This window comes from Tamandua tetradactyla, chromosome 20 (assembly GCF_023851605.1).
Source record: "Tamandua tetradactyla isolate mTamTet1 chromosome 20, mTamTet1.pri, whole genome shotgun sequence".
Taxonomy (NCBI): domain Eukaryota; kingdom Metazoa; phylum Chordata; class Mammalia; order Pilosa; family Myrmecophagidae; genus Tamandua; species Tamandua tetradactyla.
In genome coordinates, this window is record NC_135346.1 from 38,180,299 (window position 1) to 38,200,837 (window position 20,539).

A 20,539-nucleotide genomic window follows, 5' to 3' on the forward strand; every position below is an offset into this window, starting at 1 on the left:
GAAGAACTGTTTAAGTTCTTTCTTTGAAATATAGGGACCCAAACATATTGAATTATAAAGGAAGATGAGAAGGGGAGAATGAAAATATTGCTATAATGCTCAAATTTAATTTTATTACTAAAGAAAATGGAAAAATTAATTCAAACAATTGTAGAAGGACAGGAAAGGAAAAGATGAAATTCTGTCTCTTGACCTTTTGTCCCCAGGGGGTAACCATGTTTTTTTTTTTATGTTGTATGACAGGGTCACATTTCATTATTTTTCCATGTATCTCATTATTGCAGCACCACTTGTTTTTATTTGTTTGGTTTGTTTTGTTTGTTTGCTGTTTTGGGAAGTGTATGGACCAGGAATTGAACCTGGGTCTCCCGCATGGCAGGCGAGAATTCTACCACTGAACTATCCTTGTACTCCCACTATGTTAATTTTCAAGTGAAAAAAAAAAATTGGTATCAAACATATATACTGTTCTAGAATCTTTTTTTTCTTTAACTTAACAGTATTATTCTTTTCTGACAAGGATGTTACATTCTTCTCTGATAAGGACTGTATGCTCCATGAGGGGGGCAGGGATTTTTTCTGCTTCATTTAATTCTATATTTCTATGGCCTAGAACCATGTCTGGCACAAAGAAGATGCCAATAAAGGTTCACTGAATGAATGAATGAATGCACATTGATCCTCCTTCCTGTCAGGTCTCTTTGGCTCTTCTCTATAGTTCTAGCACCTGAGAGACTGATTTTACAAACAGACCAAAGCTAGACCATATATAAAAATCAGAACTCTGACCCACAATTGCCAGCAGCTAGTCCAGGAAGTACCAACCAGAGAAAACCAAATACACTCCCCAAATCAATCACACAGGATGCCCCACTTCTAGTTAGCCACTTCCAGCTTCCCCCCATGCCAATCAGGGCATACTAGCAAGTCTCCTCTTTTTCCACTATAAAGCTTTCCCATGCCTCTGCCTGCCTTTGAATCTCTCCCAAATGAAAGTGGTGGTCCTTATTACAGCAAGCTCTGAATAATTAGCTTTTTCTTATTCTCATTTGAGTGGTGTTTATTTTCACACACCAAACACACAATACCTGGGCACACAATAAACACTTAATGAATATTTCATCAATTAGTATAAAAGTTCAAAGATAATATACTTCCTAAATCTTTTTAACTGCAACAGAGTATTGCATTACCACAACATAATCAACTCTTCTGCTATTGATTCAAAACATCTCTTACAAATAATATTCATACCCTTTGTGGTAGGTTGAATTACGTACCCCAACAAACACAAGTTCTTTATCTTAATTCACTTCCCTGTGGGTATGAATCCATTGCAAATAGGACTTTTTGAAGATGCTATTTTTAGTTAAAATATAGCAAACAGAACAAAGATGGGCCTACATCCAGATTTCTGGAGACTTTATAAAGAGAACCTGGAAGTCCTAGAAGCCAGAGAGGAGAGGACATTGCCATGCAATGGGAGGCAGAAATACATCCCAAGGAACCATAAGGATTGCCAGTAAACTGCACCAGAACACTACAGTCTTCAAGGAGAAAGCAAGTCTTGCTGATATCTTGATTTTAGACTTCTAGCCTCAAAACTGTGAGCCAATAAATTCTTGTTGCTTAAGTTAACCTATTGTGTAGCATTTGTCATAGCAGCCTGGCAAACTAAGACACTTTTATTTAAGGATTTTTGTAGGATAAGGATCCCTTTTGGGATCTGTTCCAAGTGTACTCTGAAGTCTCTTTCTTCTAGAATTCCATGGTTTTAAAACTTTGGCAGTGAATCTTTCAGCTTGCTTGAGAGCTACTGCCTGTAACTGATTTTGCAAACTGATCTCCCTCACTCACATATCTCCCTGTAAAAAGCCAGTGCTTTCCAAAACTGTCTAGATGTAGTCAAAACACTATAATTCACCTAACAGGACTGTCAGTAAGAGTTCTAGAAACACACAAACAGGCTGGCTGCATCCTGGGTGACCAACGTCCTCTGCATGCAGCACTCCAGCAGTTCAACCATCCCCTAGGGAGGAAGAGACAGTTTTCAGGCAGCAGCAGGTCAATATTGTTGATTTATTTCTACATGCTTAGGAGAGTTCAGCAGAAAGAGGAAAGTAAACATGCGAGGAAGGAACAGCCTCCTGAGGGCCTGAGTTGGGCAAGGCTGTCAAGAAACAAAAGTCACTTTGGTCCGGATAAGAGTGCTTTTGAGAGTTACAGGGTTTGTATGAGTTTTCCAAGAAGTGAAGTTACCGAGTCACACTCTATCTGAGCACTCCAGTGGAAAAGTCTTTTTCCATAAAGCTATCTCTCTGCATATTTAATTTTTCACTCAGAAGATATTTAGTAAGTTTCAAATCTAAGTCAGAGTCAATTGCAGGCACTGGAGGAGGCAGTAATAGCAAAACAGACCTTGCCCCCACCATCCTGGAACTTCAGCCGAGCATACAAGTTAAGTTCAGGTGTCAAGTTGGCCAGGTGATGGTGCACAGTTGTTCTGTTGTTGTGGACGTAAATCATCAGCATGTGAAATTAATCTATGGCTGATTACATCCATGGTCAGTTAAGGGGAGTGCCTTCTGCAATGAATGAAGTTTAATTTAATTGCTGTAGGCTTAAAAGAGAGAGGTCAAAAGACAGCTCAAGCTCATAGCAGCTCAGCACAGCCTGGCACTTCTTAGCTCAGAGATGGCTCAGATTCAGACATTTGGAGATGCAGATAGGAATCTCCCCAGGGAAAACCATTTGAAATCATAAGCTAGGAGAGAAGTCCAGCAGATGTTGCTGTGTGCTTTCCCATGTGGCAGAGAAATCAGATGAAATCTAGCTGCCTTTCTTCTTAGGAATTGTAAATTTGTAACTAAATAAATCCCCTTTATAAAAGCCCATCCATTTCTGGTATACTGCATTCCAGCAATTTTAGCAAACTAAAACACCTAGGGAACCACTGTCTTTCCATCAATGTATCTAAAAATAAAAAAAATACAGATTTCCAAAGGCCTTTGCCTTCTTTCCATCAGGAAACAGAATTTGAGTCCCAATCGCTGCTTCTTCTTCTGTGAAATAAACAGCTCCAGTTCTCTCCATGAATGGAGAAGTTGGTCAGAGATACTTCCCTTTGCATGTACCCCACACACCTCATGGCTACACACAAACAGCACATTTCCTTTTTTTCCCAGTTTTTTCTGTCTCACAGACAATTGCCAGGCAGTCTCCTTAACTGAAGGTTGAGGGGGAGGGCTGTACAGTGTTGGTTACTATTGGAGACGCTACATTCAAAGAAGCATAAACTCTGAGAGAGCACCTAGCCCTAAGTCTAGTCATTTCTTAACCTTACGTGGGTCACAGATCTCTTCTGAAAATCAGTGACCCCTTTCAACCTTTTACAAAATAAGCGTGCATATCTCAGCACACTACTTTCCCTTCATTTCCAGAAATTTCATGGACGCGATCATGTGTCTGAATTTCCCATAACTCCAGAGACTTCACATTAAGAACTGTTAATCTATATAAATGCCCATTGCAGGTCTCAAACTCCTAATTAGTAATCTCTGGATTGGGTAGCGATGTACCTAAATTCAGTGCAGGTTGCAGGCAAAACCCCTTTGAGCCAATTATCTTCAGAAAAATGGGGCAACTCTGCCCTATGGCTGTGGCTAGGACCTATAAAACCAGCCACCTGGCACACATTTCATAGTTTTTTTAAATGATGACAATGAGCACAGAAATGAAGGGGTTGGTCTGATGGCATGAGATTCCAGAGACGCGAAAGGAACAACCAGAGGCTGTCAGGATCACTGCATGTTGCTGACATAGCAGTAATACTCATTTGGATCCTCTACTTCATAAGTGCTCTCCTCAATGGTGTAGATGTTTTCTTCTGTGTGCCTCCCTTCTGCTACTATGTTCTCTATCCTTGAGGAAGAGAGGTTGGCCATGGAGATGAGGCTGTGGAGATAAAATGCTACAGTTGACGTAGGCTTTCCCAAGGCAATAGAGAATAAAGTTAAGAGAATAGGTTTTGCTGAAGACACAGCAACAAAATGCAATGAGTGATACTTGATTGTGAGGGAAGCCATAAAATAGCAAAAAATAATTTGGGGGGCAATTGAGGAAATGTGAATTAATGTTAATTTTCTCAGGTATAAAAATGGTATTATAATGAAATATCTAGAGAAAAATTTGATTCAAAGTTACCAGGGGCTGGAGGACAGAGGAAATAGGGAGCTATTCTTAATAGGTACAGAATTTCTGTTTGGGGTGATGAAAAAGTTTTAGTAATGGATGTTGGTGATGGTAGTATAATATTGTGAATGTAATTAATAGTACTCAATTGTATACTTAGAAACACTTAAAAGGATGAATTTTATGTTCTATGTTACCACAATAAAAAATTATCTTTATTGTTTGGAAGTACAGACTGAAATTTTTAGGTGAAGTGTCAAAATGGCTGCAACTGCCTTACAAGTGGTTTGGAAAAAAATTTTATGTGTGAAAAAATAAAGATAAAGCAATATGTCAAAATGGTAGATAGTGAGTTTAGGTGAAGGATTCTTTTCATTATTATTTCAATCCTCTGTGGGCTTAAGTAATTTCAAAAGGAAAGAGACAAATAAGTGAATATGTTCCAGTCAGACTTGAATTTGAATTCTGGCTCTACCACTTTCCAGCCATGTGACATTGGGCACATTAGTTCTTTTTTTTGTTTGTTTTCATTCATTCATTCAAGAAATACTTAATGTGTCATGCACTATTCTAGGCAGCTGGAGAAACAGCAGTGAACCAGACACATAAAAATGCCATGGGAGTCACATATTAATGACTATGATGGCTAAGTTCATGTGTCCACTTGACTTGGTTATGGTGTCTTTTTGGTTTGGTCAAGCAAGTACTGGCCTAATTGTTACTGTGAAAATATTTTGTAGATTTAAATCATCAGCATTTTAATTGCATCTATGGCTGATTACATTTACCATCAACTAAAGAGATTGCTTTCAGCAATGAGAAAGTCTCATTCAATTAGTTGAAGGTCATAAAGGGAGAGCTGATAATTACAGCAGTCAGAAAGAGGAATTTCCATCTCTACTTCAGTCAGCCATCTCTACTTTTCCAGCTTCTCCTGGGAAAGTCATTGAAAACCTTCATCAGAGTTCCCAGCTTGCAACCTGCCTTATGGAATTCAGACTTGCCCATCTCAGCTACATGAGCCAATTCCTATAATAAATCTCATACTATTTACATATCTCCTGTCAGTTCAGTTAGGAGAATTCTAACTAATACAGTAAGCTTTGTGCCACAGGGATGCCATCTGTAAAATGGGAATAATAAGAGCCCTACCTTCCAGGGCTGGTGAGAGGAGTATTTATTCAGTCAATCATCAAACACGTGTCAGGTGCTATGCTAGGGGACACAGTTGTTAATGTATCAGAAAAATTTCTAGTTTTCCATGGAGTTCACAATTAATAGGTAGAGCATTAACAAAATAACTTATCCAATAATCTATGAATGTATGTAAATATTACTTATGAATAGTATTAGATTGCAAAATCTCTATTTAATAAAGAATGCTGGCATGGATAATCCAAAACCATCAATAATTAAATATTTTATTTGGTCTTATTTGACTTGTCATTGCAGATTATTTTGTCTGCATAATTTTACTAAGTCTTAAATTATTAGTAGTTTGGATAGCATTCGATGAACAGAATCATTTTTTATTGAAATGCATTGTGTTCTTTTCATGTACCAAATGTCACTAAAATTTAGTAAAAGTTGTATAAGCTATTCTATTTGGAGAGAGAGAGAGTATGTGTGTTTGGTGTATACTCAGAAATGGAAACTAAGATGGGGATATATTACAACAGTAGTACCCAGTTCTAGCTGCACATTAGAATCACCTGGAAAGTTTTAAAAATACCTATGTCTGGGCCTCATACTTAGAGACTGATTTAATTGCTCTGGGGTGTGCCCTGTATCAGCATGTTTAAGTGCCCCAGGTGATTCTAATAGGCAACCAGAGTTGAAAACACCTGGGCTAAACTGTAGCTTCTGAGAGTCGATTCTGTGTTTCTTGTCCATTTCTATAATTCCAGGGCTCATCCTGGACCCTGGATGTGGTAGCTGTTCAATCGGTTGAACATTCAGTTCATTGGGAAAAAAAAATTAATAGAGAGATAAGTAAGCACTGTCAATGGGACATTCTACCCCTTAACTTTAGGAGGAAGGAAGCTAAGTGAATCAGGGAGTAAACCAAGATGCATGTTAAATTTACATTTCATAATCTAGGCCTAAGGCAAAAAGTAAGTAGAAGCTAAAATCCCAAAACAGGCCTTCTCAGGGCAAAAATTAAGTCATATTAGAGTAGAGGCCTCCAAGATTCCCACCCCTCCCCACTCCACCCCATTTTCCTTACCTTGAATTCTGTAACTTCTCTTTGTTATGGGAATACCCTAGGTAAAAGGGAGAAGTCAATGAAAATATTTTCATAAAATAAATATGAAATAAGTGAAATGGGCTCACTGGAGGCAAAAATTATTTTGCAAAATCTGGCCTCGCCTTAGATTGAATTAAACCTAACTCCCAATGTGCGTCTTGGTTTATCATATGGACCATGCTAGAAAGTAATAAAGACACATTTCTCTTATTCAACAAATATTACAGCACATCCACTATGTGATTGTCAGTTTGTTAAGCACCAGAGACACAAAGATGAATTATGAGCCCTGGTTCATAATTCAAAATAAAACTAGAATTTGCATACTAGTAGAGGAGAAATTAAAAATCAGTAAATAGAAAAGTAATTTCAGATTGTGATGTTTAAGAAGCCAACAGGGTACTGATGTAAATAATAGAGGGTGGTCAGAGAAGATCGCTCAAAGGAGATGAACTTTAAGCTGAGTTCTAAAAAAAGAGAATGAGTCTGCCAAGTGAAAAACCTGGAGGACCATCCCAAGGGAAAGAGAACCCCTGGTAAAGAGCTTGATGCTTATCTGGAACTTAAAATATGTTGGAAGCAAGAGAGTGGAACAAGATAAGGTCTGAGAGGTAGGATGGGGCTAAGTCCTAGAGGACCTTTTAAGTCTTAATTTAGAAGTTTGGGTTTTATTTGAAACCAGAAAGAAATCATTGAAGAGTAGAGATATGATTTGTGTTTTAAGAAAACCACTCTGGCTAATATATGGAGAATGGATTAGAAGGAAGAGAAAAGAAATGAGGAGATAATTTAAGAAGGGTTGATAGTGACTTGGAGTAAGATGGTAGCCAGGAGGAATATAGAAGAGTGAATGGATTTTTGATACATTTTGGAGAAAGACCGTAGGAATTCAAGATGGATTATATGCTAGAAATCAAGAAAGAGAGGATGACTTCTGGCTTTCTGGCTTAAGTCACCAGATAGATGGTGGTTTAACTTATTATGATAGCGAAAACCAGGAAGAAGTTGGGTTCTGCTAAGGTGGAATATAAAATGTAGAGCTCCACTTTGGATAGCTGGACAAGCAGTATCAAAGCTTTAAGAATTGGAGAAAGACATTTCAATCCATGAGAATATGATATTACCTAGAGGGTACAGAGGGAAGTAAACACCAAGCACTGAGGAATCTCAACATCTAGAGGCCAAACAGAAGATGAATCAGCAAAGATGACTGAAAAGGAGTGGCCAAGGACGTAGGAAAGTGATGTTTCAGAAGTTAAGAGAGAGCGGACTTTCTAGAATGAGTGGGGGTCGACTTGGTTGAGTACTGATGAAAGACTGACTATAACAAAGACAGAACTATCTATTGGATTTGGCAAAATGGGGGCCATTGGTGGGCTTGACTAAAACTATTTCAATGGTGCTTCAAGAGAATATGCCAGATGATGGTAGGTTGAAAAGTACATAGGATGTGAGAAGGAAAGAGAAATATGGCTGGGAAGAAGAGCAGAGAAATAGGAGTGGCTCAGTAGGAATGGGTGGAAAGAACATACTTTTATGCTAAAGAGAATGATCCTGTAGAAAGGGAGAGAGAGATGATTAAGGAGAGAGTAATAAAAGGAGGGGCAAAGTCCTGGTGAAGTTAGGGGAGATGGGATGGGCCTTTATTAATCATCAGTTGAGAGAGGGTTGAGGACTATCCGAGTTCCCGTTGGGTATGGATGATCACCTCAGAGACTCTATTGGCAACACACAGTAAGATTACTTGGCATTATATGCAAAATAATGAAAGAGGATCCATATCTCAGACCTGATACAAAAATGAACTCAAAATGGATCAGAGACCAAGACCATAGAACTTTTAAAAGAAAATGTAAGGAAATATCTTGTAAAACTTGTAATAGGAGGTGGTTTCCTAGATCTTACACCCAAAGCACAAGCATTGAAAAAAGAAATAGATAAATGGGAACTCATCAAAATTAAACACTTTCGTGTATCAAAGAACTTTGTCAAGAAAGTAAAAAGGCAGCCTATGCAATGGGAGACAATATTTGGAAACCATATATCGGATAAGGTTTTAGTAACCAGAATATATAAAGAGATTCTTCAACTTAACAACAAAAAGACAAACAACCCAATTAAAAACTAGGCAAAAGGCATGAACAGATACTTCTCAGAAGAGGAAAAACAAATGGCTAAAAGGCACACAAAAAGATGCTCAACTTCACTGGTTATTAGGGAAATGTAAATCAAAACCTCAAGGAGATATCATCTGACACCTACTAGAATGGCCTTTATCGAAAAAACAGAAAACGACAAGTGCTGGAGAGGATGTGGAGAAAGAGGCACACTTATTCATTGTTGGTGGGAATGTAAAATGGTACAACTGCTGTGGAAGGCAGTTTGGCAGTTCCTCAGGAAGCTAAGTATAGAATTGCCGTATGATCCAGCAATCCCATTGCTAGGTATCTATTCAGAGGTCAAGAGAGCAAGGACATAAATGGACATTTGCACACCAAGGTTTATAGCAGCATTATTTACAACCATGCTATACAATGCTGCTATAAACAATTGCTTGCACAATTGCCAAGAGATGGAAACAGCCCAAATGTCCATCAATAGATGAGTGGCTAAACAAGCTGTAATATATACATATGATGGAATATTACACAGCTGTAAAACAGAATAAAGTCATGAAGCACGTAACAACATGGAAGGAACTTGAGGACATTATGCTGAGTGAAATTAGCCAGAAACAAAAGGACAAATATTGTATGGTCTCACTGACATGAGCTAACATTAACGAGTGAACTTGGAGAATTTAAGTTAAGTACACAGGTTATCAGGAGATAGAAATCGGGTAGAGATTGGGCATTTGGTGCTCATGAAATACACCACCAGCTAGTGCAACAAGCTAGTACAACAAGACTGATTGTAAAAATTCAGAGATGGATAGCACAATACTACCTGATTGTAGCACAATAATGTAAGTACAATGAATGAAGCTGAATGTGAGTGTGGTTGAGGGAGAAGGGCTGGGGCATGAATGAAATCAGAAGGTAAGACAGATGAGAAAGAATAAATGGTATAATTTAGGAATGCTTAGAATGTACAATGATGATGATTAAATGTACAAATTAAAAAATGTTTTTGCAGGAGGAAGAACAAAAGAATGTCAATATTGCAAGGTGTTGAACATGGATGGTATGTGGGAAAAAGTACAGTCCATGTAAGCTAGGGTCTATAGTCAACAGCAACACTGTAACATGCTTCCACTGAATGTAACAAAGGCATTATGCCAAAAGTAAATGTCAACAGGTGGGGGATTTGGAAAGGGCTATGGATTCTCTGTGGAAGAAAACAAAATGTCTTCAGACAGAATATGGTGACGAAGGCATGTCTGTACACTTAGGCTGGATTGTATGATGTGTGAATAAAACTACTTACAAATGGTCAGAGAGAAACAAGTGCTAGAGAAAATGCAGAGAAAGGGATGTACCTATTCATTGTTGGTAGGGAAATGAGAGGAGCAGCCCCTTGGAGAGTAGTGTGGCCACAGGAGGCTAGGGGTGAGATTGCCATACGATCCTGAAACCCCGTTGCTCAGTATGTATGTGGAGGAACTGAGTGTGGGGACACAAATGGACATTTGCACACTGGTGTTTCTGGTGGCACTGTCCATGATCCACAGTGAATGGAGGTGGTCTAAGGGTACGACACCCGAGGAACGGAAAGGGGAACTATGGTGTATATATACAATGGACCACTGAGCCTCTGCAAGAAGGAATGAAATTGTGAGGCATGCAACTAGATGAATGAGCCCTAAGAAGTATATGTTGAGTGCAATGTCAGGAACAAAGATACAAATATCATCATGCCTCAATTATAGGGACCAAGTATTATATAAAAATTCGGTAAACTAAAGTCAAGAGCATAGGTCATCAGGTTGGGGCTTATTGTAAAGAGTCCTAGACTGTAAGCCCTTAATAGCAGTCACATATATTCAGGAGGTGTAACTGTTAATTCTAAATTCTGAGATACTGAGGTATTTGAATATAACATGGTCATTCCCAGAAACTTTGGGTATCTAGAGCTCTGAAGCCACGAAAGTCAGCAGTAACCCCACACAGGAACTGTTTAAAAAGTTGAAAGAGTGTTCCCAGTGCCTGCCCATATAAAAAAAAAAGTTATAAAAGTGATCAGACATTGAGGAGAGATGTGAATGAAGCTGATCTGGTTAGGACTAAGGCATATCAGAAGATTGGGTAAAGGATGATATCATCCATATCTTAAAACTTCAACTTCTATGTGAGACTAAAGGAAAGATGTTTATTTGGTGCAAAATTTATATTTTAGGTAGTGCATTTTGCTATTTAACTCGTATGGTCAGTTTAGTTGAACACCGTAAGTACAGGGAATCTTGAATAGGACATGAGATTTTATTGGTTTGTTCAGATTAGTATAATGCCCCAATAAATTCCAGAGTGATTTGGACAGTGAATAAAGAAATATTTGCAAAGTCCCCTTATGGGAACTGGGAGAAAGGGGGAAAGATTCAGCTTCCCCATTTGGAGAATTTCTAACACTCTCACAAGCAGTGGGGACACCCAAATCAATAGGCTGAGCCCTGGGTCTTGGGGTTTGCCCCTATGAAACTTATCCCTGCAAAGGACAGGCTAAACCTACTTAAAATTAGGTCTAACAGTCACCCCCAGAGAACCGCTTTTGTTGCTCAGATGTGGGCTTTCTCTCTTAGCCAACATGGCAAGTGAACCCACTATATCCCCCACTATATGGGCCATGACGAATTCACCACTTGGGGGACCGACCTGCTGAAAGGTTATGTAACTTGCCCACAGTCACACATTTAATTGCTGGATATAGGATTTGAACCTAGGGCTGTCCTGCTCCTCACATTATGTCATTCTACCATTGTTGGTGAATGCATTATTCACTGCCAGGACGCCCTCAGTCCTGGGTAAACACGGATAGTTGGTCAGTTTACACACAGTCCATTTTTGTGTATCAGTAAGAATGGTTATCATTATCTTCAAAGCCCTAGGGATACAAGGCCTTAGCTTTTGCCCCTGAAGAGAAGAGAAAATATCACAATTTGAAAAGTATGTGAGGCTTTGGGAATGAGAGAATAGTTCAGCTCTTGATAGTGGGGGTGGTTTCATATAGTCATATATTAAAATTCATCAAAGTGCACACTTTTTTTTTATGCTATGTGGCGGGGTCACGTTTCATTCTTTTTTCATGTGCATATCTGTTATTGCAGCACTATTTGCTGAATCTTTGTTTGTTTTGATTGTTTGTTTTTTGGAAAGTGCATGGACAAGTGCATGGAATCGAACCCAGGTCTCCCACATGGTAGGCAAGAATTCTATCACTGACCTATCCTTGCACTCCCCAAAGTCTACACTTTGAATATGCAACTTGTTGTACATTAATTCAACATTTTTTTTTTAATTTTTAAAATAAAGATAAGGAACTTGGGGTAAAAGTGTGCTGAGTGCTATGATGGAGGGAAACCTAAATGCTGTAACCCTGGCCATGACCAGTGTTAAAGGGATTGGCTGCCCTTCTCCAAAGAGCTTTGCCTGAGAAACAAAGACAGAAAAATGTGCCGGAAAACAAATGTGTTTTGTGATTGTTGCATTTCCCAATAAACCCAAATACATACGTGAATTAAAGTTATTCTCCTAATAAAAGATAACAGAACAGGAACTGGAATCTGACTGCTTGGATTTGGATTCTGGCTCTGATGCTTTCTGATTTTGAAATCTTGGGAACGTGGCTTAATTTCTCTAAGCTTTACTTTCCTCTGCTATAAAAACGGGGTTAATACTACTACCTACGAGATGATGAGGAGGACAGAACAACATTTAGTGCAGTGCGGGCCTGACACAGAGAAGTGTTAAATGAGAGTAGCTATTACTAATGTTAGGGTTTGGAAGAATTAAAAGTTATCTAATCACCTGTAGATTTAGCTATAAATTTATGTTTGCACCCAGATTCGCGTTGCTTCCTATATTAACAACTCCTTACCAGAGAGAGGGAGAAATAATGTCAACAACTTACATTTGAAAATTAAAACACCTAAGATGAGAGTGAGAGCCAGCCCAGCAGAGACGCATGCTCCAACGTAGATGCCCATTCTTGTGATCATTCCAGAATCTCGTAGCCCATTAGCAGCCAATGAAGATCTTTGCTGTGGATGCACAAGGAGAGATTAAGCAGTAAATGGCCAGAAATCAGGTATGTGTTCAGTCTGATGGCCTGTGAGTCAGACCATCCCCTTTACAGCATCACAGATTTGCAGGGGCCTCAAAACCACCCTTGTTCTGCCCTCTTCTAGACAAGCGTCAAACCATTCCAAGAAAGGCATTAACTTAGTATTCAGAGTTCAGAAGGAAATAAAATGTGCCCTTCTGTGCCGTGGGAAGAGAAAGGGCTCCTTGTAAACGGACATCCCCTCCGCCTCCCCCCACCTCACCCACAGTAAAAATGGGCTTTAGAGTATAGTGCCTGTTTCACCAAGATCCCCTGGTTTTGCCCAGGGGCTTCAGGATGGTGTAAATTTGGTGTCCTTCAGTAAAACTCCCATTTTCACAGAAAGGCAGAGGTTTAAGAACTAGGACTTTGCAGCCAGCCAGTCCCGAGTTCAAATGCCAGCTCTGTCGCCAGGAGCTGAGTAACTATGTAAAAGCCATTGTGAGAATTAAGTGACAAAAAACATAAAATGCTTAGTACAGGGCCTGGTACATGATAAATGCTCAGCCCATAGCAATTGTTATTGCTATGGCTCTAATTAATTTAGATTTTCTAACAACTGAGAATCTCCCAGGAAATCCTTGTTTCAAAACTATTAGCCATGTTCCTTCCTTAAAAACAGTAACAGTTAATACTGTCAAAGCATAAGATACAAGGAAAGTAAATCTTTCGTTCATTCCATACCCACGTACACGGGGCAATACCACTACTGTGTGTTAAGCACTGTGGGTACACAGAGGCACTTAAGAGGCAGGCCTTATTGGCAAGGAGGGGAGGGACAAACACAAATGCAGACCCTCCCCTGTGAATGCACTAGCAGGAGAGTGAGCCAAATGAAAGCTGATTCCTAGAAATGTCCTCAAAGAATTTTTAAGTTGCTGTGGTCAGCTGGATTTCTAGCAGTTTGCCCTTCTTCTCTGAGAAGGTATTTTGATACCACTAAATTAACCACTAAAGCTGTGGTTAATCAAAACATTGCTGTATTTATATTTAAATACATAAATGATTGGCTTAGAATATTCCTCATGGTGCCTTGCCATATACAAATAAAAAAACAAACAAACAAGCAAATCATGTTTCGCAGACAGGCTCACTAGGTTTGCAATGGAAACAAGAAGAAACACATTCTAGGGAGACTGAGTGTCTCTGAACCCCCCACAGAGGTATACAGTTGTTAAATTTTAGAAGAGGGACAAAAGGGCAAAACGATAACTGTGTGACTGCTGCTTCTCCTTCTCTTCCATCCTTTTTTTCCTTTTCTTTTCTTTCTCTTTTTCCTTCCTTCCTCTTTCTTCCCTTCTTTCTTCTCTCCCTCCCTCCCTTTTTCAGTTTTTGAGCACTTACTCTATGCCAGCCCCTGTACCACGTGCTTGGCACACACCCTGTCCTATCCCTGCATGAAGACTACACAGTCACAACTGACAACGTCAACATTTTACGGCTGCGGCATCTGAAGCCAAGGATTAGGTGGGCAGGAAGGAAAGCTAAAGCCAAACTTTCTTTTCCCCAACTTGAGTACTATGTTAGCTTACAAACCTAAAAAAGAATACTAATTTTTTAAAAGTTACTTACTGTTTGATTGTTATCATGTTGGGTCCCTTGTGTTTGTGTCTCTCCTGCAAAAAACCAGTAGAATAATTTAAAATGTTTTCTTTAATCTGAGTTTTTTTTTTTTTTAAAGATGGCTATGGTCTTCTTTGAAATAAATTATCTTTAAATGAGACCAGAGAGAACATATCTATTCCCTACTCATCACAATGATTGATTGAGAGGCAAGGACAATTAACCGAACACTTACAAATCAACTTTAAGATGAAATCTTCTACTTATGTTTTAGGAAGTGGAGCCTGCTGCTAGGAAGTCTGGTGGATTAGAGAGGATTGCGCATGTGGCTTGTTTTGTCCACAGGGCCGCAGTGGGTCTACGAAAATCTAACACTGACAACACTTAGGCATTATATTCTGATTAGACTTTGCAAGAAGACAGAAGTGCATTTTCCCCAAAAAAGTTTAAGATTTTCTTTTTAGGGGAGAGACAGGGTATTTTGTTGCCTAAGAAAAATGAAGATAATGAGAAATATATATATATCTATCATGAGCCAGGCTCTGTGCTAAACTCTTTAAGAGAAGGATCTTATTTAACGTTCAGAACAGCTATTCTACATAGGAGGTTCTAGCCCCATTACACAGGTAAAGAAGCTGAGAATTGGGGAAGCAAAGTGACTTACCCAAGGACACACAGTGTACAGAATAGCAGAAAGGCCTTGCAACATGGTGAGCACGGTTCTAAGCACATGCTCATGAGTAACTAACTGCCTTCAGCAACCTTCACCACAGCATCCCCCCACCACCACCAGGAGAAGAGGGCCGCGTGGCTCAGCTGCCATCTCACTGCCTTCCCTCTTCATCTACTCATCTATCTACTCCTCAGCCCACCCATCGGAGGAAAGAGTTCTAAGCCCAGCAGACAGAGCGGAGAATAAGACAGGCGCAGACCCTGAGCTTATGGACGTTGCAATCTAAAAACAGAGTGAAACTGAGCAAGCTTACTCACTTTTCTGCTTCAGTTAGAGACTCTGAAATGCTTTAAATGTCACGGCCAAGACCTGGAAGCCTCAGAGTCTCAACTCTTTAATGTGTACAAAGAGTGTGACTAAACAGCTGGTTTAAGATGCTTTTATTTTAACATTGCAGAGGCATAGTCTTTTCTTTCTTTTTTTTTGGTAATGTAGTGGTGGCAATCATAGAGGGACTTTTTTTTCCTTATGTGGGAAAATATGTAGAGCACCAAAATCCTTGTTTGGGAGGGTTGGGAGGGTAGGAATCTTACTGGATGATAACATCCAAAAGTCACTGAACCCACTCTTTGGATGGAAGAGGAAACTGAGATCCAGAGAACAGAAAGGTCACACAGCTAATTGCGGCTAGTTCAAAATCATAACTCAGGCCTCCCCTTTTTCTCCCAGCAGAGGTCGCCCCTAGCACCTGCCCCCTCCCCATCCTGGGTGCCCCGCAGCAAGCATGCCTCCACTCTAAAACTGCTTTCCCTTCTCCTTCCCGCATTCAAAGTCCTCAGAACTCCAAGCCCAGCTAGAGCCTTCCTTCCAAACCCGGGTGTGATTACCTGGGCTGGGCTCCTCCGGGGCCTGCGTCCTGGGGAAGCCTGCAATGAAGTTCCCCTGTGGCATCTGAGCAGTGGTCACCTTGGCTAATGTCAGAAACCAACACAAGGGTGAGGCTTCTCTGAGGGCAGAAAGCTGGTTTCAGGGACTCAAGGGGCAGCAGAAAAAAAAATGTGAAACACGGGAAATGAAGAACATACATCCTCAACTTCTGACCCTACCTGGACGCCTTCGCTGAGAGTGCACCACGCCCTTAAACGATCTGACCGAGGCGAGGCGCCATCCTCTTTAGTGGTTGCCTCCTTAACCAGAGCGCTATGGGCATCTCTAATGGCCAAGGGAAGTTAGGGGCTTTGCATAAAACATGATCTTGTCTAGTCCTCTCAATGGCCTATAAGGTATTTTCCTCACTTTTTTTTTTTTAAACAGAGGAGGAAGGAGGTCACAGAGTTTAAATAATTTGCCCAAAGTTATAAAAATAGTTAATGGCAGAGCTGGAGTCGAACTCATCCTAATGTGGCCACAGAGTACAAGCTCAACAAATCTTAAAACACACACACACACATCATGTAAATGCACACACACAATTTAGTGATTCTCAATCCTGGCTGCAAATTAGAGTCACCTGGGGTAGACTTTGTACACACACACACACACACACACACACACACCACCCCCAGAGCTTAGGCCCTACCTCCAGAGAGGCTGATTTCTCTGGCTGGTGGGTGGTGGGGGGAGGGGCACCAGTGAGTGTTAAAAGCCCCCAGGTGATTCTGATGAACAGGCAAGGTGTGGCATCTCAGCCTTTCCTCTCATATTTTTACATCCTATGGGTGGGCTTTAAAATAGATAGAGTGTATTAAACTGACCATCACTGGTGGGATTTGTTAAAGGTTAGCCTTTGGGGTTCAACCAAGATTGCCTCAACTTCCCTCTAGCTTGTCTGAACTTTAGATGGGCTTCTCCCTCACTCCAGGTCCCTCCCCTCACTCTCGCCCTGCCAAACTCCTAACTAGGTGATTCCTTATCTTCCTCTGCCTCCCTCCCAGCCTTCAGGACCTCATGACCACAGACTTCAGATGGCCTCATGACCACAAAGAAAAACATTTCCAAGCAAGCGGTCCTGATCAAAACCTCAGTAAATCCCTCACCCATCCCAGTGATCACCCTGCCATGCTGCCTTCCAGTGCTTTCCCTCCACCTCTCTCCCAGCCCTCACAAAGCTTTGACACAGCTGAGGTCTCCTCTCAGTCTCTTGCTGTAGCAACCCCTGAATGAGGTCATCCTTATTGATTTAAGATTGTCCAGTGCAGTTTTTCCTTTGCCAGGGTCCACCCCAATGGCCTGTAATTGTGGAGGTTAGAGTGGTTCCGATCAGTAGATTTAACACGATCCACAGGTAAATCATATGTGCAAAGAAGACAGGCAAACAAAGGCTCACTCACCTGGCTTGATGACCAACTTCAGATTTAACTTCTTATCATTCATCGGGCCTGGGAATTGGACCCGGCACAGTAGGTTCCACTGTCTGCTGGGGTCACCTTCTCTATGGTCAGGGGCACATCTCCTTTGTGTGATTCCCCCTTTAGCTGGTATCTCCTGGATGCCTGATAGTTCAAAGTCCTTCCGTTGGCGCTGAGCACCATACTGGAGCACGAGAGCACAGGACAGGACCCCCGGCCCCAGCACACAGGCACGAGACTCTGTGAGGAGGTTGGATTATAGGTGCAGGGCAAGAGAGCATTCTGGCCCACCTCTGCGGTGTAGTCCCCTTCCAAAGACACTGAACAAAGACAGGAGACAGGAAGGTCCGGGCAATGAGTGAAGTCAGATCCATTAGGAAAATTTAAGGTAATGTCTTTATAATAAAGAAGAAACTGCTACCATCCTGTTCGGGGAATGGCCTGCTATGACAGTGAGTGGCTTTGAGAACCACCAGGAAGCCCTGTTGAAACACAGATCCCTGGGCCCCACCCCTAGAGTTCCTCACTCAGCAGGTCTGGGCGAGACCTGAGGATCTGCAACTCTTACAAGTTCCCAGGAGGCATCAATGCTGCTGGTCTGAGAACCACGGCCCTGGGAGAGAACTGTGGCCCATTCCTGTGAATACCAGAGAAAGGGAAAGGGCTGATAGAAATAGAGAATCAGAAAACAGGTCATCGTCAGCCTGGAAAATGGCTCACCCACACGGGTGAGTTGTCTGTTCATCAGGGAAGGAGGAAGGGAGGCTGTCCTAATAAATCTATTCCTTTCGAAGAAACAGATACACAGTCCATAAAAGCACTTGGCTAAGTAAGAAGTTTGTGTATTTGAAACCACTCGCAGTGGTTTAAATTCAATTCCTCTCTTTAAAAACTAAAATACGTACATGATAAAACATTCAAACAGTATAAAAGGTGTATGGAAAGTAAGTCATCCTCCCCAAACTCTCTCATATTTCCAAGCTCCCCTTCCTTGCTCCACACACAGACAAATAGAAGCGTAGTATATGCATTATTCAGTTCCTTGCTTTTTTCAATTATCATTATAACTTGGAGACATTCCATGTCAGTATGTTTAGTCGGCCTCCCTGTATCACAGGTATATCATGATTTATTTTCCCACTTCCCCATTGATGAGCATTTAGGTTTCTTTCAAACTTTTGCTATTGCAAACATTACAATGACTATCTTTGCATTACCTTGCACCCCACACCATACCATTATTTCTTGTAAAAGTTTATACCCAGCCTTACCTATAAATAGCAGCAGCAGCAGCAGCAGGACACAGTTGAAGGAATTATATGAAAACATGAGTTTTGCAGAAGAAAAATCAGAGAACAGCTCTGTGTAGGTGCAGTTTTAATTCTCCAATTGAACTTGATATTTCCTCCAACCGTCTCTATCCCACAAAAGTCACGTGAGAGGTCGTCACCCTATCTGAGGACCAGCCCAGCGCCCATGACATATGCGCCCAGGTGTACAGTCACATCAAAGGAAACTCCAGTTCTGTGTCATGACACACCACACACGTCCTGTAAGTGTTCTGATATTTAGCCTCTTAGTGTCAGCAAAAAGGAAGCAATACTGCAAGAGGAAGAAAAGTATTATTCAGCCATGGCAAGTAGAGAGAGCCCTCTAATATCTGCGATGAGACAGTCTTCCACCTGAAATGGATCATGCGCAGCTGCAGCTGGGTGCCAGGGCACACAAGATAGGAGCATGTCGTTCATGCATTCACTCAGTCTGCTCCATCAGTCAGACATGCAGCCAAAGTTGGTGAAGCACCTACTATGTATCGGACATGAACTAGAGCTGGAGACCACAGCAACGAATAACCGTTCCTTATCCTCACATTTATGGGCCTTTTCCATTCCAATCATGAGCCTAAATCATCACCCTCATTCTAACACAAATTGGGTCAACCTTGCTTGACCTGGTTTTCCCCATATATAAAGTGAGGGAATTGTGCTAGATGATATATACACAGCTTCGTGCTCTAGTAGTCTCACTTTGACCTAGACTTCCAAACTCTCTTTAATTAGGAAATATATATTCCTTTCTGCAAGACTTCTTTCCCCCTACCTGGGTGGAATTAGGGAGACCTTAATATTCGACTTCATCTCATACCAAAAAGGTCCTCCTCCTCTCTACTCCAGGGGGCTGAATACAGGAGGTGTCAGAAGGTGTTAGGTCTACCCCACAATATCCATCCCTGAGGGAGCATCTCAGACCCATACTGTCTCAGCACTGAGCGTGACTTCTGCCTGGATACCTTAAAAGCCACAGCTTCTGCCCAAAAGATAGGCAGAAAACCCCCGAGACCTTTCTCTCTGTCTTTCCTTTCTGAATTTCTTTGTCACTCATCTTCATGCCATTAAATGCACATAATATAATAACCATCTTGTTCAGTGTGTGTACTCTGCTAGCATCACAGAGCTGGCAGCTCCTCACAAGAGCATAGTCAATTTCCTCACTTTGTAGAAAGGGAAAGCTCAGACTGGGGAAGACTGATGTGCCCAAAGGCACAAGATGAGTGATTTTGAATGAGGACATAAATTCCCCTAAGCTGTAGACTTTTTCATTATAAACTGCGTTTCATGAGTTTAACATCCGCCCTTGACTCGGCTGCCCACATAACTGACAACAAGCAGCAAGCAGCTATATCCAGGCATAAAGCAGAGATGATTAAACATGGAATTAGGGGTCAGAAGATGCGTGTGGGTTAAAGACCAGCTCTCATATTTGCTAATGTGACATCAGGCAAGGCTCCTAAAAACTCCAGCCCTCGGAGTGTGTGTGTGAGTGTGTGTGTGTGTGTGTGTGTGTGTGTGTGTGTGCGCGCGCGCGTGCGTGTGTGCGTGAGTGCATTTTTTAGTGTGTCTTTCATTACTCTGTTTTCTGTCCATTTCTAGAATTGCTAATGGGGACTAGCCTTACAAAACATTAGTGATATAATTATTCATTGAAGTTTAAATATGAAGGAACCTAGATATTTATTCCAACCCCTTTCTTTTTATCTGTGTGCAGGGGTCTGTTTCTGAAGAGGTTCATGGTCATTTGATTTTTATTTCTTATTTATTTAAAAAAATATTATTTAGGTAATATATCCCAATGGTTAAAAAATTAAAGCAATAGAAAAGGCTATACATGAAGAAGTCTTGTTCCCTGTCTTTCTACCCTCCCCATTTTCCCTCATTCTTCTACCTGCACTGGAGGTACCCATTTTCATTAATCACTTGTGCA

At 40.9% G+C, this 20,539-nt stretch overlaps 1 protein-coding gene across 1 annotated transcript; it reads right to left on the reverse strand.

Moving 5' to 3' along the window:
- Positions 1–584: 584 nt before the first annotated feature.
- On the reverse strand, positions 585–18,607 carry HAVCR2 (hepatitis A virus cellular receptor 2). The gene is given in 8 exon segments (XM_077137983.1): positions 585–3,954; positions 6,419–6,455; positions 12,503–12,632; positions 14,267–14,310; positions 15,818–15,901; positions 17,261–17,329; positions 17,332–17,598; positions 18,550–18,607. Coding segments are annotated over 8 exon segments (843 nt in total). The 3' UTR covers positions 585–3,800.
- Positions 18,608–20,539: the final 1,932 nt, after the last annotated feature.